Source organism: Prionailurus viverrinus, chromosome D1, assembly GCF_022837055.1.
Source record: "Prionailurus viverrinus isolate Anna chromosome D1, UM_Priviv_1.0, whole genome shotgun sequence".
Taxonomy (NCBI): domain Eukaryota; kingdom Metazoa; phylum Chordata; class Mammalia; order Carnivora; family Felidae; genus Prionailurus; species Prionailurus viverrinus.
The window spans coordinates 46,341,090-46,364,612 of record NC_062570.1 but is presented as its reverse complement, the minus strand read 5'-3'; the positions used below and the strand labels follow the sequence as shown (position 1 = coordinate 46,364,612).

Here is a 23,523-nt window from a genome sequence, read left to right as displayed (position 1 = left end):
TTCTTCTGGGATGGAGACCAAAACCCTCAGGGCCAAGGCCTGCATGTAACTGGAGTCTAAGCAGATAAGCGGGGAAGAGAAGCACAGGGCAAAATCACACCCAGACAGAGAGGTACGAAATGAGCTCTTCACTGTGGCCAGGACTGAAGTCCCAGGGTCCTGGCCGTGGCTCGGCCTGGCCCCAAGAGCCAAGGTCCTGGCCTCCATGCTCTGGTTCTGAATGCTACCACTCCCAGAGAGGGCCAGAAGTGGGTGTAATGCAAAGAGAAGTGTGCAGAAAGAAGCTGTACTCAGTGCCTAGTGCAGAGAGGTGGGAGTTGTTCAGGGAACTGGCAGGAACAGGGAGGGAGGGTCTGGGAGGAAGCAATGCTGGGGTGCCTCAGCCTCCCAGTCCAGCAGGGCAGTGCTGGCATCACCCCGAGAGGTATTTACACTGCGCTCAGTCAGCTCTAGCCCCTCCCTAGCTTGTGGGCCAGAACTACCCTCATGAAGCAGCTAGCAGATGTTCTGCATTTTTGCTTCACATGTTTCATCTGCAGAAGCGACATGACTTTTTTTTAATGTTTATTTATTTATTTTGAGAGAGAGGAGAGAACTCGAGCAGGGGAGGGGCAGAGAGAGAGGGAAAGAAAATCCTAAGCAGGCCTCACGCTGTCACTGCATAGCCTGATGCAGGACTCGAACTCATGAACCATGAGATCATGACCTCAGCTGAAATCAAAGAGTTGGGATGCTTAACCGACTGAGCCACCTGGGTGCCCCAAAAGTAACAATGATGTTAAATGTGAAAGCCCCCCGTGCTCTTCCACAAAAGTCCCTATGGCAGGAGGAGATCTGGGCATGTAGCCAGAAGCTAACAAGTTCCTACCAAGCTTCATGTCTTACATTTTAAAACCAACACAAAGCGTGCATTCTGTATTATATCCTGCTTATGATATAAACATATTTTCCACTTAGATTTTTTTCAGTAAAACTGATATTCCAGGAAGAAGCAGGTTTACTTTGGACCACCTCCACTAACTGCATACACCCAGGCATGAAGGTACCATTCATCATAAGCTTTTCCTCTTGTTGAAGAATATCCTCATCCCGTGTCCTCTCTCCAAAGCCTACGTGGCCAAACTCTACCCCTCAATTCAGGGCCCTGCTCCAATGTCACTTCTCCCATGAAGTCTTTCTAAATTCCCCTTAGGCTAGAAGTAATCTCTGCCCTCAACCCTCAGCTCTCTCTGTGTGCTTCCTTTACCTCTGATCAGGTTCCTTGTTAGTCTTTTGTATCTCTGTCTTATTTTCCTCGTGAAAAGTCAGCTAGCGGAGAAGTTCTGATTTCTCCCCAAATCCACCATGGAAACTGGCAGTGTATATTTAGTAGGTACTCAATACATGCTGAACATGTCTTCAGACTACTACTGCTACTACCACTGATGATGATGATGATAAGGGCAATTTCACATGGCTATGGGTCAATGTAAACCTCTGCTCCATGGTGCGCTTATGCGTGGCTCTTACCGGCCTGTGCTCTGGGCCTGGGAAAGCCTTTGGTGTTGCAGTGGCTCATTTTCTAGCTGGGGATGCCTCTGGTCCCGGTTGAAAGGACTCACCCAACCACAGAACAGTAGCAAAGAAAATGGGACCATACCTTAATATTGTCTTCTGGCCAAGAGTTCAGCATTGTTGCAAGGTGGCCCTTGTCATGAATGGTGATAAACAGCCCCCTAGGAAAAACAAAACAGGTACACACAGAGAAACCAGCCAGTCAGATTAGGAACAGAACAAAGACCACAATACTGTGTATCACTGCATCATTTAATTTTTCCCGCAGACCTGGGCAAAGGCAACCTCTAAATTGCCTGCCCTGCCCTGGCCTTCCTCCAATGTCTCCTCTCCTCAAGGAGAGGAGTGGACTCCTCAAGGCAAGGAGTCCACGGGGCCAAGTGCTGTGCCCTCCTGGGGCCTGTGTTCTCCAGAGACTGCCCCTCCCTTCTGCCCTCTAGACCAGGCACACAGGACCCCAGAATTCTCTGAGGGACCCAAAGCTGCTTCAGGAAACTGTGTCGACCTCTTCTCTGAGGTCCACTCAGAGTACCCACTGTACTCCTTTGAGTACAGACCACACCACGGTGGGAAGACCCCTACGCCTGGGGCTGTGGCTGGAACATGGACGTGTGGGTTGCATCCAGACACAGGCAGTGGGGGATGGAGCTGGGGAGAGGAGGAGGGGTGGGCTGCCAGCTGTGAGACACTTTTCCCTGCAGCACTAGAGCCTGTGACTTCTAAATTCAAACTTGGCCTTCCAGACCAGCATGAAGGTGTATCTGTAAAGGCGGGGGTGGGGGTGGAACATTATTTTACATAACAGTTCATTAGCATGATTTAGAACTTCTAAAGTTCAGCCCTCTGTATACGGACCTGAGTCTTTTGCCCTGGGATCGGGGTATGAAGATGGGATAGTTCGTGCCACTTCCTTCTTTCCCTTTTGTCCGATACACCCAAAAAGACTCCTTTTGCTAATGAAGCACTCACTGTTTTGCCAATGTGAGGAGGCCGGGGAGTTGTGGGAGAACAGCCTCCCCCATTCGCACTGCCCTGGCGAACTCAGAGAAGACTTCCCAACAGTACTTCATGGCTTCGTGAGATACTCACATTTTGGATCTGTTATTTAAATCATGCCCTAGTTGGGGCGCCTGGGTGGCGCAGTCGGTTAAGCGTCCGACTTCAGCCAGGTCACGATCTCGCGGTCCGTGAGTTCGAGCCCCGCGTCAGGCTCTGGGCTGATGGCTCAGAGCCTGGAGCCTGTTTCCGATTCTGTGTCTCCCTCTCTCTCTGCCCCTCCCCCGTTCATGCTCTGTCTCTCTCTGTCCCAAAAATAAATAAACGTTGAAAAAAAAAAAAAATCATGCCCTAGTCAACGCTGTCAACACCCTGGGCCCTGTTCTTTAGTCTCAGCAGTCTTGTAAAACTCCAACTGTGGACAAACCTCCTCTCTGCTCCCTGTACGCCTCCCCCCAGGCGGCCGAAGGCAGGCGGAGAAAGTCTTACCCCAGGACTGAATGGCACTTTCACAAATCCGTCACTGTCACCCCCTCACCGTGGACTCTCAACAACCGACCAGTCTTTGTTCTTCCAGTGTTTCTCCGGTCAAAATCCACTCTTTCTACTCTTTGCAAAGACCATTTTAAACTTCTCTGTTCTCAAACCTCCAGCAAACAGCCTCACCTTCCCCCAACCCCCCTAGTGACCTCGCCTCTGAGGTCACATGAAGCCACGGGATGGCATCTCTGTCAACCTCCCACCACCAAACCTGCAAACTTCTGCATCTGCAGACAGTTCCTTCATTCCTTCTGTTCCAATGAATATTATAAAGTCTTATACTTAATTACCTCTTCTCTCCTCTGCACTGTCCATTAACTTCCCATCAGCCCCACAATATCCCCGAACCTTTATCATCTTACAAACTTCTGGCTTTTGTTAGTGACAGTTTGTTGAACGGACTAAACTTTCTTCAGATAACAATAATAAGACTGTTATTTTTTAAAAACGATTATATCATTGTTACAAAGCTTAAGAGTGTATAAAATATACATTTTGAGGCAATGGAGGTTGGCCAAAAGCAGGCAGAAACTGAAAGGGAATTTACCTTTGAAAGCAGGAATTACACCCCTCGAGATTTACGAATTTGCAGCTTCATGTCTGAGGGGAGTCTGGTCTGAAGGCAACTTAGGGCAGCAGAGAGCCTTCCCAGCTCGAGGTGTCAGAGAGGGGAGTTAGGGCTGGTAGAACAGCCAGGAAGTGAAAGGGGGCATTCTGGAAGGGAAGGAGCCACAGAAAGAATGAACTCCCAGGTCTGGGTATAAAACCCGCCCACATCATTAAGCTGCCGACCATCACCTGGGCACACACGAGGGCCTGGTAAAGAAGCCGCAGCTGCGAGCAGCAAAACCCCAAAAGAGATTTCAGTTGCTGCCAATCTGGAGAGACAGGGTTTTACACAGAGCTCCTTTAGAATATTCTGCTTACTTTATGCATGTTAGACATTTTCCATCAAAAAAAAAAAAACTGAAACAAAACAAACCAACAAAGACCACCATGGAACCCCAAACTATTCTTGGCTTCCACGTTTCTCGCCAACACTGTTTCTTCTCTCTCCTCTCTTCCATCACCAAACTTCTTAAAAGCGTGGTCTACACTGGCTGCCTCCGGTTTTTGTCTCCAGCTGCAGCATGCCTTCTCTCACGGTCATGCGGCCAAAGCTGCACTTGCTAAGGCCGCCAATGACTTCCATATTCCTGAATATAACAGGGATTTTCATTCTTCATTGCCACTGGCTTCCCAGTAGCATCAGACACTTTTACCTACTCCCACCCAACCTTTGGCCTCTGTGACTCTCTCTCTGAGTCTTCCTCTTACCTCTGGCTGCTTGAAGTTCTTCGTCTTTCATGTAGAGCCATCCAGCTATTAGGTGTTATAGTTCCTCAAAAACTTGTACTATTCCGCTTTCCTTCCTACCCTTATTACTGTATGTGCCCCAAGGCTTTGGGCCAGTGACTCTCAGATATCCACAGTCCAGAGTTTCTCACCTTTGGTGCTACTGACATCTGGGTTGGATAATTTTTGCTGTGAGAAGTGAGGTGGCCCTGTGCACTGTAGGGTGTTTGGCAGTATCGTTGGTCTCTACCTACTATGGCAATAGCACCCCCATACTCTGTTGTGACAACCGAAAATATCTCCAGACATTTGTAAATGTCTCCTGGGAGGCAGTGTCACCTCTGGATTTAGAGCCATTATTCCAGCCCTTTATATTTAACTGTGTACCTGACACATCCCTTTGCATGTCTCAAAGGCACTTCAAACTCGGCAGGTCCAAAACCAAGTCTCTGATCCTAATCTCCCACCACTATGACTCAAAGAACAAAACAAAGACCCAAGACAAGCCTGATTCTCTTCCCTTCCTCCTTTTCTCAGTGAATATTAACCCCTCACCCCACACTCCCATCTAGTATATACATCTAGTTTAACAATCCCAGTCCCCTGGAATCAATCTTCTCCCCTTTAACATAACCCAATGCCAAGTCCTTCAAGTCTACCTTCTATGTAGCTCCTGGTTCATATGCTTCTTTCTACCCTAACATCACCTCCCTGGTCCAGGCTCCTATTCTCTCTTCCCTAAAGAGAGAGTGGGGTGTCCTTTGGGGCACCACCTCTTGTCTGTCTCCAATCCATTTTCCATATAGTATAAAGAGAGAGGTTCTTGAAATCAAAGTCTTACTTCGTTATTCCTTGTGCTTGTCTTCCCATGACTCTTGGAATGAAGACCCAAATCCTTAACATGGCCGACCTGCAAGGCCTTGTGTGGTCTGGCCCTTGCCAACTTATTATCCTTACTTCACTCTCCCGTCATCTGCCACACTGGCCTTCTTTCCATCCCTCCACGTGCCATGATCTTCTTACCCCAGGACTAGTTCACATACTGTTCCCTTGCCGGGCACACCCTGCGTCTCCTCACTCTTTTTATTTTTATTTATTTACTTAAAAAAATTTTTTTAACGTTTATTCATTTTTGAGAGACAGGGAGACAGAGTGCAAGTGGGGGAGAGGCAGAGAGAGAGGGAGACAGAGAATCCAAAGCAGGCTCTAGGCTCTGAGCTGTCAGCACAGAGTCCAACGCGGGGCTTGAACTCACGAACCGCGAGATCATGACCTGAGACGAAGTCAGATGCCCAATCGACTGAGCCACCCAGGCGCCCCTCTCCTCACGCTTTGTTTAGTGAATCCTCCTCATTCTTCTGATGACTTCCGAGTCAAAGCCGGAGCTCTCTGTTACATGTTCTCAAAGTACCATCCCTGCATACACAAACTTCTTACATTCATTTGTGTGGCTGTTTTGTTAATACGTCGCTACCTCCCTAATTAGACCGTAAGCTTCACTGGGGCAAGGTGAACATTTATTTTGTTGTTGACTACTGTACATCCAGGCTTAGTCCATAATAGATGCTCAACACCTGCTTTGCGAATCAATGAAGTGAGCAAGTGAACCTGAGAATGGCTGGAGGTTGAGGGATGAGAATGAAAGGTGCCGAATAAAGTTGGAGAGAAGAAAATTTTTATGCATGTGGGGTTGTTTCATGCACCAGGGATCACTAAGGCTGGGTGGGGCTGGGCTGGGTTAGACTGTGCCCTGTGGCTTAGACCAGGGGAATGCACATATGAAAGTGGGTGGACACGCCGGGGAAGAAGAAAACCCCGGAGTCTAAGACTTGGGGGATGCAGGGCTCCTTCCATCACATTGATGGAGGGCAATGTGGGTGTTGGAATGACCTTATTCACAAGGTTTGAGAGCAAGTTCCAGCATTTGCTGTGCCATTTTGAAATGACCAAGGGGCACTCAGTCATATCAATGAAGATGAAAACGAGGCATTGGATTGGCTTCTTGGAAGTTGTTTTTATGAATGATCTCCAGGAAATGTGAGTTTGGAAAATCGCACTATGTTCATAATAATGAACTTCAAAGAATGATCTGGATGAGAAAAGCAGCCACACATGGGCCTCCTGAAGTTTAAATAGGGGTACTTGCCTAGTGGCAGTAGAAGGGTAAATGGATCAAGGTGAGTACATAAGCCCAGAACTTTTAAAGAACCACCTTCTCCACCTCCCAAACCAGCCACTGCTCTGAGGCCTGACCTGAGGAGGTCTTGTTAGGGGTGTATTTCTGCTAGTTTTTACTTCCCCACAGTTGTACTTCTAATATCCATTAGTGATTTCCCCCCTGGGGTTGTCCAGAGCTAGTCACATGGAATAATAATGCCAACAGGATGCCAGTTCTTTCCAGCTGGAAGAACTGAGTCCCAGGCTCACTGATGACTCACTGAGTGACCTTGGGGAAGTCATTTACCTATACTAATTAATCCCAGTGACGCACTCCTGGCCTCTTAAAGGTCTTAACTTGGCTCTGTTCTGGAAATGTCCCCACCCAAACAACTCTGGCTCTCAACATTCCCCTGATAAGATCAAGGCTTACCAGTGATACTTAACAAAAAGCTCACATACTAAGGGGTTTGATCCATGCACACTATTCCAGATCTTAGCAAAGCTCTTGTGTGATTAATCCTAAACACAGAAAAAGTATGGTTACAAAAATTCTTTGGTACATTAAAACATTCCCTCTTCGTTGAAGATAAGGAGAGGGAGGAGGGACATTCACATTTAAATTTGAGTTACTAAAATTTCAAAAGATTTTTTCTCTTTTTTTGCAGATATGCTCTGCAGGGATCATGCTATAAAAAATAACACCTTTTGAAATGTATCAAGAGCTTTTAATCACTTCTCAAAGTGCTCTTCCATCTATTATCAAAACTATAGTGGGGACATCTCAGTGGCTCAGCCAGTTAAGCGTCTGACTCTTGATTTCAGCTTAGGTCATGATCTCACATTTAATGAGTTTGAGCCCAGCGATGGGCTCTGTGCTGATGGTGGGGGAGCCTGCTTGGGATTCTCATTCTCTCTCTCTCTCTCTCTCTCTCTCTCTCTCTCTCAAAATAAATAAATAAACTTTTAAACAAACTGTAGCTACAAACGATCCCAAATTGATTGCCCTGGATGAGGATTTTGAAATATCTAGTCCGAAGACTTCATCTTATAAAAGAGGAAACGGACATACAGAGAGGCCACTGTGGCCAGTAGTGAAACATTCCTCTTTGATGCATGTTGGTGAGGATGTAAAATGTGCAGAGTGAGGGATTCTGATGATAAACAAATAGACAGCAGGTTTCCAGCAGGATCCTATGGGGTTCTCTTGCCCATCCACCCATTTCCTGGCAGAACTGCATCTGGGAAGAAAGAAAACCTCTTAAATGCCTTCAGCAACCTATTTGCATGTTTAGCCACTTTCTAGTCAGGGGACACTATCTTTTCCAGCAGTACTTGGTGATGGGGTTGGCTGCTATGTCTGTTTCCATGAGGTTCTGATCAAGTGAGAAATGCAGACATTCACTCCTCTGCATTCCTTCTTAGTGACCTCAGGAAGTAAATACATAAGCGCCACGGGAGGATCTCCTACCTGCACCTGCTTTGTCTCACCCTGAGACCTCAGACTCACAGGCGTCCCTGAGGCTGGAATAGGGATTTTCAGCTAATTCCCAATAATCCAAAGCACTGAAAATGATGGGGCTGCAAGCGACGCAAGTGTGGTTTTGGAGAAATGGCAGATGGAAGGTAGCACAGACTAGGGGTTAGACGTATGTGCTTTACAACGATAGCCCCTGTGTTCAAAGCCTGCCTCTGCTACTCACCAGCGATGTGGCAATGGACAAGTTACTTCCCTTCCTCAAGCTTCAGTTTGTAACATGACAACATGACTGACACCAGCTGCTTCATATATTTGCTATAAGGACTAACTAAGACAATGCGTATTTAGTTTATCAGAGTATCTGATGGTATACAGTAAGCATTCAACAAGTGACAGCTCTTAGCGTTGCTGAGCTAGTGTCGTAAGAGTCCAGACTCAGGGAGCACCCGGGTGGCTGTCACTTGTATCCAACCTCGGTCCAGGTAATGATCTCACGGTTCATGAATTCGAGCCCCGCATTGGGCTCTGCACTGACAGTGTGGAGCCAGCTTTGGATCCTCTGTCTCCCTTTCTCTCTGCCCCTCCCACCTCTTCAAAGATAGATAAAATTAAAAAAATAAAGAGTCCAGACTCAGGAGTCAGATCGCCTGGGTTCAAATGCTGACAAAATGCCAATGAAGTACCTGGCCCATAGCGAATGCTCGGTAGATTTTAGTAGCTAATTATTAACTTGTATTTTAACTAGAATTATACTAAATCAATGTGCATGTTTTTAAGAGCCACGACTGGCAGTTATATGTGTCTTTGGTGAAACAGGAAAACAGTCATAAAGTTTGGTGGAAAATCTTTTCATTATGTGGGTCACTGAGTGAGGGCAAAATACTGGGGTGATACACACTTGGGACTAAAAGTTTTCCATGTTCCCTGCAAGAGCTAATATTCAACGAAAGTGTTATCAAGGGCAGACTGAAAGGAAATACAGGGCACAAATGGGCAATATTCATTCATTCACTCACTTATTCACCACTCATGCACTCATCCACTTATCTCTCCATCCATCCATTCATCCAACCATCCATCCATAGGCTTTTTTGAGTATCTCTCTTCCAGGAACACTATTAGGGTTAGGCTCTTTATGTACATATCTTAATTCTCACGAAAAACTATCAGGTGGGCAACACCCCCATTTGATAAAGGAGATTAAGAAGCACAGATGTGGAGGTAGAGGTGAGATTGAAGCACAGGTCTCTTGATACCAGAAACGTGGTTCCTTTAGTGTGTGATTTGGGATAAGTCACTTCAACTCTCTGTGCCTTAGTTTTCTCTTCACTAAATGGGAACAATGGCTTCTCCATTACGGAGTGACTGTGGATGAAACAAGCAAGTTCACAAAAACTCTGCACACCAGAAAACCCTACAGACGTGAATCTTGGTGTTTGTCTGACCTTGTCCAATACGGTGAGTCTGAGAGGGGTTTAACATGAAGTCCTCCAAGAGCATGCCAGTCCTTCTGGTTTCCTGGGGGCCCTTGATGGATGAAGTTAGGTGTCAAGAAGCTATCTGAGCCCACAGCTGCGTCTATTTCAGCCTTCTTTCCATGAGAAGGAACCAGAACCCCACGGAAATGAATGATGCCCTATGTAGCACTACCTTTGACAGCTGGCGTGATGTTATCATCCTGCTCCAAGGCACAAAGGGAGGTAGGAAGGTGGGAAGCTCCAGGAAGCCCAGGGCTGAGACTCAGAGGCGTTTCCAGCTTTTGAATGAGTTATAGGCTTCCCTGGGGGATCCCAAGGTACTGAACATCCTGCAGTGAGCTAATGTAGCCCGAGCATTCATCAAGGCCAGTGACTCCTCTGAGTAATTAGAACAGAATGTCCTGCACCATGCTAACAAAGATGGGCACCTGGGACAGAGGCACTCCTGGGAATCTCTCCTTGTTAACAGTCATTAAGTGGGACAGCACAAACAAAAAACAAAAAATAACCTTGGCTACTGGTTACTTCCCCCAAATTTTTCCTGTTTACTTCAGGGAAACACTTTTGGACCCTGAAGGAAGAAAAGATACATATAGTGAATATGGCCAATTGCCAACCTCTGGAATCCAGGGCTTAAATAAATACATGCCCTGCTTTATATAACATACAGCCTATTCTCAAAAAGCTGTGAGTAAATAAAATATCTATACGTAAAATTATATTATACATGCACTTTGGAGGTTGCTGTTTTAGGGGGACCTGCTGAGAATTGTTTGCAAATGTAGATCACTGTCCCCTGATTTATGTCTTTCACAAATTTGGGCTTTCATACTTCAGTTTCTAGAAACAGAACTTAGATTTTTTCTTGGCTGGTGCCTGGACAGCAGGACCCACTGACCAAAGTGGTGAAGTGGCCAGAGAAGTGGGGCAGTGCCCTTCTGCATGGAGCTTCGGGATAAACATGCAGAGACAGGGAAGGGATGGAATGATGCTTATGCTCTCTTCTTTCACATACGTGACACTTATGGCCTGACAGGCGTATCTGTCACGGACTGTTCACCGTGGAGCACAGCTGACGTGACACTTTGGGGTGCAAGTGCTTAAGGGCCAGCGTGCGATTCACCACCTGGTCTTTCCCTTTGCCATGGCAACCTGTCCAGTTCCAGATGAAGCTACTTCACTAGCCTGGTTCCGGAGGGAGGAATCCATGAAGCACCACCTCCAGCTGCCCCACAGAGGACAGGATGCAGGAACACAGAATATATTTTAAGAGTTGAGATTCTTAGGGTTGTTTGTTCTGCCACGTAAGCCAGCCATGGTACTCCCTGTGCAACAAGATCTCCCGGAGGTGCCCCGTACGTAAGACAAATGTTGGGGCTCTGGTGAAGCAGAGGCGAGGGCCCGTCTTCTCTGAGGGACCACCTGGTGCTCTTCATCTCGGCACTGTTCCCACAACAGATCTCGGGCAATGACAGCAGAGAAAAACAATTCCTGATTGGAAATGGTACTATGGCACTGTGAGTTAGTAGTTGGTATTTAGGAAATTAAGTATTTTTTTTTAATGTTTATTTTTTTGAGAGAGGGAGACAGTCTTGGCCAAGTATTTTCTAGGTTAGAAAAACTCCAAGCCAACTACTACAAGTTGACTCGTGTCTCCACCAAAAGATATATTGAAATCCTAAGCCACGGTACTTGTGATCTTATTTGGAAATGTGGTCTTTGCAGATGTCATGAGGCTGAGGTCTCAAGGAGGACTCTGATCTGACAGGTGTCCTTAGAACAAGAAGTGGGGATACACAGGGAGAAAACGGCCATGTAGTGCCGGAGGGGAGACTGAAGTGATACATCTATAAGCCAAGGAATGCAGGAGTTGCTGGCAAACAGCACAAGTTAGAAGAGGCAACGAAAGATTCTCCCCTAAGATCTCAGAGACAGCACAACTCTGTGGCCACCTTGACTTCTGGCCTCCAGCACTGTGAGACAATAACTTCCTGTTGTTCTAAGCCCCCAGTCTGTGCTGTTTTATTACAGCAGCCTCAGGAAGCTAATGCACCAGCTGTCCACCATCTGTGCAGCAGCCACGAGCAGTGGTGATCACGACTCTTTCCCTCCTAAAACTCCAGTGGGATGGAATGTTGCAAGGGCAGGTGCCGGTGAGGTTTCCTCTATCCAACAAAGGCCTGTAAATTACATCACTATCTCCAGTTTCCATCAGGAGCCAGAAAAATCCGCTTAAATTTTAGAATTCAGTTACACGAAAGAGAAAGAAAAACAAAGATAATGTTCACTTAGGAGAGTGTTATTTCTTGAGAAAAAGACTCTTAACCCTTATCTCTGCCTGCAGAGGACTAACCCTTAGAAGTTTCCTAAAATAGAACTGGGGGGATAAAAACCTAGCAAAATCCACTCAAATAGACAACATTCATTTAGGCTTCTTGTTACCAAGTCCAACACAAAAGAAGGACTTAATTAAAACAGGGTTGGTGACACAAGGCAACACACCGAGGCTGGGCTCAGGAGGAGGGACATACACGTTCAACTCTGGAACAAAGGCTCACTGTTGCCACGAAACCACCATTCCACACATTTTTGGCAGGACAGACACATTTTTGGTCAGGAAGGGAAGCTATCCTCTGAAATACTGCAAGAGGCTATCTGTAGGGTCCAGCAATGGTCTCCCGGAGCCAGCAGCACAGCGGGACAAGGTAGGTATGAGAAGTGCCAAGGGCTTCTGCAGCCCAGCACCTGGTGAGGCATAGCCTGAGGCCAAGGTGAGGAAGCTGCCCCTGCCTTGGAGAAACTTAAAAATCATATCTTTCCTTGATTCTGTCAAGTGTCCTCAGGGACTGTGGCTAAAGTAAGGGATGAGTTTGTGGTAGGTCTCTCACAATCCTTTGGTTTTATTTTCTATCTTGAGAAACATTTTGATTATTTTAATCCACTGAACAACCATAGCTAATTTCCTGTACCTTGGACAGCCCATCCTGTTTCCATTCTGTCGCCCTCTAGGTGGGATGTTACGAGGGGCCTGTGGAGGCCCCCTTTCCTTCCGACCCTCCCAGATCACAAGTGATGTGGAGTGTTTCTGCCCTTGGAGTGAGGCATAGGGTGAGGACTGAGATGTTTGCCACGTGACTCCTTCAGTGGGAGTGCGGAGTGGGCATGGCTTCCTGGATCCCTTGTGCTTGAGGTTAACATCTGCCTTGCCCCCTGCACAGGTTCCATGCATTCTGCTTCCTGCCAGGCATTGTGCAGGACACATGAATGAGACTGATTCAGTGGGGTTTTCTGATGGAGGCAGATCAGGGGGGAAAAAAATGAAGTACACTGTGGTGTAACAGAGAGCTTGCTGGAGGACGGGGAGAACTACAGAATAAGCAGGCCCAGGACGGCGAAATCACAGGGTGGAAAGAGCCACAGAGCTGGGCTCAGAGTCCCCAGTCTAGGGCCCTTTGGTTCCACTGTCCCCTTTCCCTTCCTCTTGCTGCTGTGGGATGATGCCCCCCACACAGACTCAAAGCCTCAGATGGGCAGGGACCAAATCCACAGTTTCCATTGACCACAGGTCCCCCAGTATAGCCCTATGGACACTGTATCCCTTCAGAAGGGGATTTCCAAAGAGATGATCTCTTCCTTTCTCTCCCTCCCTGAATGTGGGAATGGAGTAGTCAGGACCAGAGTGCCAGGGTGTCCACTACCACACCTAGCCCTGTGAATTTGAGAAAGTTACCAGACCTCTCTGAGGTTGCTTCTCCATCTGAGACATTTAGGATTCTGTGACATAATCTAGCAAGACCTGTACTTTCCAGGTTGTTATCTGCAAGGATGCAAAGGCATGAGCAAAGACAATGAATCAGTGACACCAATACTGTAGTTCATGACAAATATGTACAAAAGGGGAAACTGAGTAATAAAAACATATAATAAAATGAAAATGAAGCTTTCATAAATTTTTGTAGTATAAGCAAAAAAAAAACGTAATAAAGGAAAAAAGAAAAAGAAAAAAAGAAATCCATGCACTTTTTGGATCTGTTGCAAGAGCACGGATTTGGAACTAGAGAGACCCCCAGTTCAAATTCCAGCTCTAACCAACCCTTATTTGCTTGCTGGGCAACTTCGACAAATTACTTAACCTCAGTATTAGTTGCTTATTATTTAAATGGAGTTCTAATCAGTAATTAATTTAATAATTAAATCCTCTCATAAGTTTGTGTGAGCATTAAATAACATAATACAATGTCAATCACAAAGTAGCCTCTCCATCAAATCTTAAGTCGGAACCTAATAAATATTTACCAAAGGAACAAGTATCAGTTCAGTTCACCTCAAAGGGACACTGAATTTTGTACCATGGGTCACAGACAGGGTGACTACATATTATGGCTTGCCTGTGTCTTGGCACAATTATTGTTTGATTTCCTTTTCACTTTCAAAAACATATTGATCTGCACAGTCTATGACGCTCAATACTGCAGACATTTATGGGATGCCTAGTGTGGAAAGTCAGGCCCATCTTTCTGGTGCTGTTGTTCTGAATCCTTTCCCTGTGTTGTCATTAATTATAACCCTACTAGTAACACAAGGCACCTGTGAAGTGGCTAATATCACCCAGTCTTTTGCTCTCTCAACTTTTAGGAAAAGTCTACAGCATACTTTGTGCCAAACTCTGCAGAGTTGGTGTTGAACCCAGACAAAGGATGGAACCTTCAAGGTGATAGACCTGCAAACCTTTTAGTCTTGCCTCCTTGTGGGTCTGATCTTTGGCCTCAGGTAACTCATCATTTTTACCTCAGCTGCTGTGTGAAGAAAGAAATAAAGAAAAGGAAAGGAAAGGAAAGGAAAGGAAAGGAAAGAAAAAAAAAAGAGAGAGAAAGCAAGCAAGCAAGCAAAGAAGGAAGGAAAGAAAGAAATGAAAGAAAGAAAAAAAGAATTTGGGGAGGACGCTATGTTCTGAATGCATCTCCCTAAATTCATATGTTGAAATCCTAATGCCCACCGTGATTGTACTGGGAGGTGGCGCCTTTGGGAGGTGATTAGGTCATAAGACTGGAGCCCTCAATGAATGGGAGTAGTGTCTCATAAGAGGTCCTGGAGAGTTCCCTAGTCCCTTCCTCCATGTAAGAATAAGGAGAAATCTGCCACCTGGGACAGCCCTCACCCAACCATGCAGAGCCCTGAGCTCAGGCTTCCAACCTTCAGTGTCTGTTGTTTGTCAACCACGCAGTCTGTGGTACTTTGTTACAGCAGACTGAATGGACTAAGACATGCCCACTTGGAATACTTTACAAATACTATACCATTTACTCATTGCCACAAACCTGGGAGCCAGCTACAGTTCCTATTTCCATCTGAAAATACTGAGGCTGGCTGAAACGAGGTAACATCACCGAGACAGAAAAAAGGCACTGTGCCTTCAGGTGTGTTGTTGAAATGGTAGGAGACATTTGTAAAACACCAAGCTTTTGTCAGCATAGACAAAGACTGGAGTAACTTTCGCCCGTTAAGCATCTGACTTCGGCTAAGGTCATGACCTCACGGTCCCTGAGTTCAGGCCCTGTGTCAGGCTCTGTGCTGGCAGCTCAGAGCCTGGAGCCTGCTTCCAATTCTGTATCTCCCCCCCCAACCCCCCAACCGCCCTTTCTCTCTCCTTCTCTCTCTCCCCCTCCCCCACTCATGCTCTGGCTCTCTCAAAAATGAATAAACATTAAAAAAAATTTTTAAAAACTGGAGTAACTTTCTAATTATTTTTCTATTTTTTTTCTTCCCGGAATTTGCAAATCTCAGCTATTCCTCTGGTGTCATTGATTATGAATGCTTTTTGGCAGGAGAAAATTGTTCAAGGCACATTCCAAGGGTTGGAGAGGAATTTCTCCATCTGTTCTCTTTGAATTAAAAGGATCCTGATAAGGTGTACAAATAACTGAAGAAGAAAGCGTGGTTTTCATTTAAGAAGCACGCACACGGAAGAGCTAAAGAGTGTGCCTTGTATCTCCATCGTCATTGGCTGACTGAACAATTTATAATCAGGAGGACAAAAAAGGTCCCATAGATGGAAATTTCAGCTGCAATTGACACCCCTGTCCAAACAGCAAATCGGTTCAGAATCTAAACATTCTAATTTTGCAATTCACAGATGCTTCCAATTAGAATAGGGAAGGTTAATGTGGTTTCAGCTGTTACTTGAAAATATTAAAATGTGCCAAGAAAATGCAGACAGAGTTGGTACAAAGGAGTTTCTTTTTCTACTGAAATATTTACTCCTCCAAAAATAATAATCACAGAGGCTTCAGGCCCCCTCTTCCCAGAGAAGTCACACTTAATACTCTTCACTTTCTTTTATGGTGGTGAACATGGTACAGACCCACACAGGCTTCCACTTCATAAAGCAAACAAACACCTTCCTGGGGTCGAGAAGAACTCTCATCTGGGTCTCTGGGCAATAAGTATTTTGGAACATGGCTGTGCTCTAACATAAACTTCTGATTTATCCAAGCAAATAATCATCAAACCTGAGAGTCTGAAATTGCGATACCACCGACTCAGAGGCCAACGCACTGCTTGTTTACAGGTACCTGCGAGATAGGGAGGGAAAAACATCCTGTTTGTTTTTCCAAAGCAGATTTGAGAAGTAGTCCCACATATTCTTTTTCCACTGAGTCATAAATTTCTGAGGCCTCAGTTTGAGAAATAGGCTAGGAGCTCAGAACCCTATCCGAACCCACTGAAACAATGGGCCCCACGCCAAGGACAAGCTGAAACTGTAAAAGCTCGAAAGTTTCATGCTAGCATTTATGAGACAATTCTATGGGCAGGCATCTGCATTCTATCTTGAAGCAATTTGTAAGCGGAAGACTCTGCCCACTTTAATTTATTATATAAACATTTCTGGGGCTATCACTGCATATTAGTCATGAAAGCTGGAATTTAATAAAGGAGAACAGAATGCAGTTTTCAAAGAGGACAAAAGTTCACTGGGAAAACATATGTGCAAACCTCAGGGACCCTGATCACTGGAAGCAAATGTAAGAGACAGTTAAGTGCCTGAAACCAAATGTCTGAAAGGGCCGCTCAGCAGGAGTAACAGGGGCGGGGAGACATTTAACTTCACTTGTCATTCTGATGCAGTTGAGTCTCCCAACTATAAATGTTAAGGGAAGAAGTCTCACAAAACTCAAGATCAGGAATGTTCAAGGACAAGAATGCATTTCTCTGAAATGCCTAGGGAAAGCTGTGTGCTTCTCTGGTCAGAAATAAGTCCCAGTTGGACCCACTCAATTCAAAACCCCAGTGTTACTGTCAAGCTTAGGAGCAGAGGCTCAGACAGACACACACTCCACTCTCAAGTCTTCTGGTTAGTAGTTGAGTGACCTTGACAGATGACTACGCTGGAGCCTCAGTTTCCTCATCTGTAAAATAGGGATAACAAGACGTTTCTAATAAAGTTGTATGTGATACTTAGAAGAGATAATATACAGAGAACAGTATACTGTGTGGCACATTCGGCAAGGGCTCAATACATGGAAGCTATTTTTCCTATTATTCCATGTAAACTATCCTAAAAAACCCTTCGCATCCTGGGCTTACTATTAGTAGAAGAAACATAATGAGTAAAGCTAAAAAAAGCTGACTTGATCTGATTTATGTATGAACCATATGTTTGCAACATTATTGCTTTTTTCTCTATTAGAATACCTTGGGTCTATATAGCTAACACCCCAACTATTAGATGACAGCAATATCAAAAGAGGATCTTAATCCATTCAGGAGACTGTGATAGTATTGGTGCCACTATGAGTAATTTTTACTGTTACACTGAGAAACACAGCATGTCCAGTCCTTCTTTTCTACTGGCTTCTATAAGGTGAAAGCAGTCATTCATGAACTATTCCAACAATTCCTTATTAAACCCCTCCATGTAACAGGCACTGTTCTAGGCACTCGGCATATTTATTTCAGTTAATAAAACAGACGAAACCTACTGCTTTCTGGAGCTTATATTCATTCATCCATTCTTGTATACGGGACCTGCCATGCCAGGAGTTACAGAAAGGATGAAGATAACAAAGATGAATAAGACACACTGTCTGACACACTCTCCAGCTTAGCTTTACATTCTATTAAATTCCAGAAACACTGATCCAGGCACTTATTGAGTGCCACTCTGTCCTAGGTCCTGTGAAGGTCTACCCGCTGCAGATTCTTTTCTTTTTTTAATTATTATTTTATTTTTGTTAAAAAATTTTTAAATGTCTGTTCATTTTTGAGAGGAAGAGAGACACAGTGCAAGTGGGAGAGGGGCACAGAGAGAGGGAGACACAGAATCCAAAGCAGGCTCCAGGCTCTGAGCTGTCAGCACAGTATCCAAGGCGGGGCTTGAACTCACAAACCGTGAGATCATGACATGAGCCAAAGTTGGACGCCTAACTGGCTGAGCCACCCAGGCGCCCCTACCTGCTGAAGATTCTTAAAGGAATCAAATCACCTTTTACATTAATGTTAAAAAGAAAATTTTAAGACACACTGCATTTTAAACAAAGTTAATAGAGTTAAAGCTCTTTGTCTTTAAGGAATCATTAGTAATAGAATCTCACTCATCTAGGATTCTATTAACAGTCATCAGGAAAATGAGATTCCAATTTTCTTCTATCCTTGCTCCTATTCTAACTATTGGTCCTTCCTTACACCTTCCTTCCATCCAACAAGGCCCATCTAACAAGGCTCTGTGCTGGGGGCTGGGTGTCCAATGGTAAGCTAAACAAATATGGCTCCTGCCCATAGCAAGCTTACAGTCCAGTAGTGTGGGAAGAGTCCTGCATGGCAAACAGAAGTAGTTCAATTCTACCTCTCTCTCACTACCTATACAGCCTGGGGGAGTCAACCTCAGGAATCCTCATTTGCTCAAGTCAAAGGGGCTGCACTATCTGTTTCAGAGAGTGCCTGGCAGGACTGTATTTGAATTCATACTAAAACTTCAAGGTACTTTATAGATATAAGTAATAATTATGAGTTATGGTTGATCTCCCAAATGATGGGGGAACATCTATCTCTCTACACAGTAGAAAGGAATAAAGAGGCAGGAGACTTGAGTTCTAGTCCTACCATTTCCATTGACTTGCACCCCTGGTTGAGGAGGGTGTCATGTCCCCTCTTGGCCTGTTTGAGAAAGTTGATTTATAGAATCAGGATCATGTCACTGTGTGCTGCAAAGGGAGGTGAACCTACAGAAATGCAGACAGAGCCCAGGGTGTCTTCAGAGCTAATCCCTTCCACCCCCTCACAGACAGGGCTCCACCTGAGATATCCTGAGGAGATAGGACTCTTTTCAAAGTCCTCTTAGGAGGCCGATGCCTCAGCCTGTCTTGGAACCCACAGTGGGGGGATATCTGGGAGTTTTGGGGGACTGGGCTGCAGGTGGCAAACAGGTAACATCTGTGTTGGTTGTGTAGGGTGCTTTTAAAATTGGAGGCCATTTAATATCCCGACACCAACTCAAGGGAGTATCATGGCAGCAGGAGCCATGAAGTGCTTGGTATGTCCTTGCCACGTGCCTAAAAGGCTCTGTCGGTGCAGGTACGAAGGGCCCGCCAAGGTGCAAGCCCTGGCCCTCTTCCTGATGCTTTGTAACAGGGCAGCACAGTTCACGGCCCCACTTTACCTCGTCTTCCCCCAGGGGACTCCAGCCGACACCTGCTGTAACTCCATTCAGCCTAAGGAACGTGTTTGCTTTGCCACCGCTGTTTGTGGGGTAAGGGTGTGCACATGATTCAGAAATGCTGAGTTTCAGCAACACAGGACTAGAGAGGGCTCCAATGAGGAAGGCGAGGTAGTGGACAAGGACAGGTTTTGGTTTCAACACTGCCACTCACCAGCCAGATGGCTCTCGACAAGACCCGCATCACCTCTGAACCGCTCCTCTGTGACATGGGGACAATAATGCCTTCCGATTTCTCAGGGCTATTGTGAGAGTCAGAGATGGTAAAGGTACCGTGATCATCACCGTACTGTCCACACAGTGAAAGGCAGTGGTAGTCGTGGCTGTTGTAATCCAACTTGAGGTTCCATTTCCAGAGCTTCATCTCAACTTTTCCCTACTGTCATTATGTGGCGATGCAGTTCAGAGCCAGCAAATCTCCCTTCACAGCCACATCACACTGGTGTCCGTGTGCTGCAGTGTCCTGGGTTTTCACCTTCACCTCCACGTCTAGGACCCTCTCTGGCTCTTCTCTCCTGGTGCTTGAGGGAATACAGCACTTCTCTGTGGCCTTGCTCTTTAGTCTTCCTGAATTATCTTCCTCAAAAAATGCTTTTGTTACAATCTCCCTGCTCCAAAGTGTATCGCCATCTCTGACTGACGCAATCCAAACCCCTCACTCCGCCTCACATCAACTCCATCTTCCCCACCCCGTCAATGGAGTGAATTCCTCACACACCCTGCACGTGCTGTGGGCCAGTGTGGTAGTGAGTCCTCCGTCCCGGACATGCTCAGTTACCAGAGAGAAGAGGCTTGTGAAGGCAGCAGTGAGGGTGTGTGGTCTGAAGCCTGGGTGGTGCTCCCATGTAGTGGATGTGTAACCTTTTTCAGTGACTTTAACTCACGGTGCCTCAGTTTCCTCTTCATTAAAATGGGCCTAATAGGATTAGTTACCACAAAGAGATGTCGTGGGGACTACGTGTGAAGCACCTACAAGAGTGTCTGGTGCATCGGAAGCTCTGAATAAACCAACGTGAGCTACCACTCGGTGACAGACATGACTCAAGCATCCTCTCAGGAAGGGGCACTGCTTTCAGCTGTAGGCAAGACAAAACTGGCTGGGAAGAGGAAATTCACTGCATATAACAAGTCCAGGGGAAGGCAGCTCCAGGATTTGTTTGTTTAGTGGCTCAATCATGTCACTAAGGACACAAGTTCCCCACATTAATTTTGGGCATTAACGGCCTGGACCCTGAGCTGTTTATCCCATGACCGTAGGATGATCATCACAATTCCAGGCATCCTGGGCAAACATGAAAGTGTCATGGGAAGAAGGAGCCTTCTTGCAACAAGAAAAACCTTCCCAGAAGTCCTCGGGTGGATGACCCTCATATCTCTTTGGCCAGAACAGGATTGGCTGGGATTAATTAGGACCCACTGCTTGGTGCTGGGAAAGGCCAAGACTTCCTCAAAGCACATGGCCATTTGGAGGGAAAAAGATAATGGAGAAAAAATAAATAAAGCAAACAACAACCAGGGTTTTGTTAAGGAGGCGGAAGGGGCCATCAGCAGTGTCTTTTGTATTCCCAGTGCTGAGAGTCTGTGATTCTTGGCTTGTTCCAGCCACATGTCTTACTTTATGCAGTTCTTCCTGCTTGGAACTCATCCACTAAAGCTTTGTATGCCTGGGCTATGTATGTGCTGGGCTACCTTCCCAACATGAATCAAAATCCTTTTTTCGAGGTTTAGATCAAGAACAACAATTCAGGGAAGAGATCTCTTACCACAATGAATTACTTCCATCCTTTCCAAGTGAGCTAGACAATCCACACCACAATTTACTAACTGGCTTATGTTGCTTTAGAGATGCTCTTCTCCTCAGGTGGCCTGTAAACATCTCAAGGTCACAGGCCCTGAATAAACTATCTTATTCCATTTGGATCTTCCATGTACTTAATGGTGTCCAACCACAAAGGCAGTTAATGCTTGTTGAATCAATGCTTGTTGAACCTAATCAGAAGACAGCCTTGAAGTGGTCTCTCTGGTAGGTACCTGGAGATACTATGCTCAGCACTATGGGAGACACAGAGAAGAACAAAACACATAATTTCCCTCCTGGACCTTGTAGTTCAAGACAGGAGCTCATATGATGAATGACATGAAGTTGGAGAAGTACATCGTCCTCTACCCATGTTACTTTTTGTTCTTTTGGTTTTTTTACTTGTTCCCCTCCAGTAACCTTTGGACAATGTTGAGGCCTCAGTGGGGCACCCCGCTGGAGCCCTGTTTCCACCTGCAGTATCACAGACCTGAAATCCTCTTGATCTATTCTTTCCCATCCTTCTCCCTTTCACATAAAACCTATCCTTCCTAAGTTTCAAGTGCTATGGTTTTAGGAGATTCTGGTTTAAGATTAGTCTCTAAGAAATCAGTTCATAAATAAAGTTTTCAATGTTACCCTTCCAGGGCACACAGAAAATTTGAGGGGACTCCTACAGGTGCAATGAGCCGACCCAAGGACATGACTATGATCACGGATTTTAGGGGTTTGCCTGCTGGTGGTGGAGTTCTTTCCTGGCATGGCAGAAATCCCCTTTTCTTTGAGAAATTCTACAACAATGACCCTTTATTCTTTCTCTAGTCCAGAAGCTTTCAAAACATTTACACTGTTTGCAGCATCTCTTAAGAAGCCACTTCTGGACTAAACTTCTGGACTAAACTTAGTGTGAGAAAACACAAGCCTTAGTGCATTTTACAGGTTAATGAGAGATCAAGGTTATTTGAGGAAAGGTCTACTCAACTCCTGCCTGTATGTACGTATTTCCTTCTCAGTAAGGAAATTCTCCCGCCCCTATTCTTTTGATCACCATGGCTGGGATTGCCAGAGACAAAGGAGGAAAAGGACAGAGTCAGATAAAAAAGAAACAAAAATCAGTTTGTTTAAATTGCCAGGGAAATCTGCCTTTGGCTAAAGGAAGTCAAACCCAGAACATCCTGTTCAAGTTACTAAGGCTCATTTACTTCCAGCTTGAGCAGAAAACTATTATCTTTGCATTTGTGTGGGGTGGCTCAATCTTTTCTACCTTCACTCTCAACCCCTACACCTAAACTTCTGGATGGCTGAGGTGTTCCTTTGTCCTCCCCAAACAGCAGTCTGCTCCTTCTGGATGCTAAAGTCCCAAGTGGGTCATGTGCAGTTAAATACAAACTCATTTTTTCTTTTTTGGTATGTAAATGTTCAAACTTCCTCTAAGAAAGAAAAAGCCAATTCCCTCAGGGACTGAAAGCAAAGTAGTTCAGAAAAGAGAATAAATGCTCCTTCTTCTCTCCTCTAGATCAATCTGTTCCAGAGCGTTTCAACGATGTGGGATCCAGACACAATTTAACTTGTTCCATGTGACATTCATGTAAAATAATAACTGAACAACTATTAAAGTCCTTCATGCTTTGGAAGGACTCCTAGCGCCACCTTCCTTAGATCTATTCCAGCATCAATTCCCCAGCACGGAACAACCCATGAAAAACCCTGGACTGCCCGGCTGGTCTGCCTGGGAAGGTGCCCATGCGTGAGTCAGAGCTCTCAGCAAAATGACACTTTTGCAGATAAGCCTGCAAGCTTTTTCTTGTCAGAAAATGAAAAGTATGTGTTTTCGTCGACTTTTACATTTTCCTCCCTTGAATGCCAGAAACTTTAGAGGCAAATTTATAGCCACGGTGCTCTAATCGGCTCAAAAATTATAGACTATAAGGGTTGGATTTAGAAGGAGCCCTTGAGATCACCTAATAAAATTCTTTTGTTTTATAGATGAGCACAATGAGGCCCAGGAAGGAGGAGACTTGGTGACAGTCACACTGCTCAAACTGGGACCAGAGCCTAGGTCTCATGACTCCCAGGTTTTGCTACTAACGCACACTGGGGCCTGGCAGTATCCATTCCTTCTGCTTCCTTCAGATGGCCTCCACTTAGTTTTCAGTGAGCGACTTTTTACCAGCTCCTAATCCAGTGGTTTTCAAAGCGTGGTCCCTGCCCCAGCAGCATCAGGGTACCCTGAATCTGTGTTTTGCCAAGCCTCCGGGTGATCCCAATGCACGCTAAGTCTGAGATGCCCTACCTTAACCTGTTTGCCCCACCCACTGGATTAAGAAGGAGATCAGGGCACTAATCGGATCCATCTAATTTCACAGCCCTTTTTCAGCTTGGCTCTTCCTGTTACCTAAGGCAGAGGTCCACTTAATTTACCTCTGGGGAAAGAATTTATTGGAAATTTGGAACTGGGGTGGAAAGCCAGGGA

General features: G+C 45.5%; 1 protein-coding gene across 4 annotated transcripts in view; it reads right to left on the bottom strand.

The window, feature by feature from the left end:
- ME3 (malic enzyme 3) overlaps window positions 1-23,523 on the bottom strand; it is a 184,715-nt gene that overhangs the window by 63,945 nt on the left and 97,247 nt on the right. For all 4 annotated transcript variants that reach the window (XM_047879261.1, XM_047879260.1, XM_047879262.1 and 1 more), the window contains one exon: window positions 1,640-1,715. In XM_047879261.1, coding sequence (XP_047735217.1) covers window positions 1,640-1,715 — 76 coding nt within the window. The remainder of the gene's footprint in view (window positions 1-1,639; window positions 1,716-23,523) is intronic.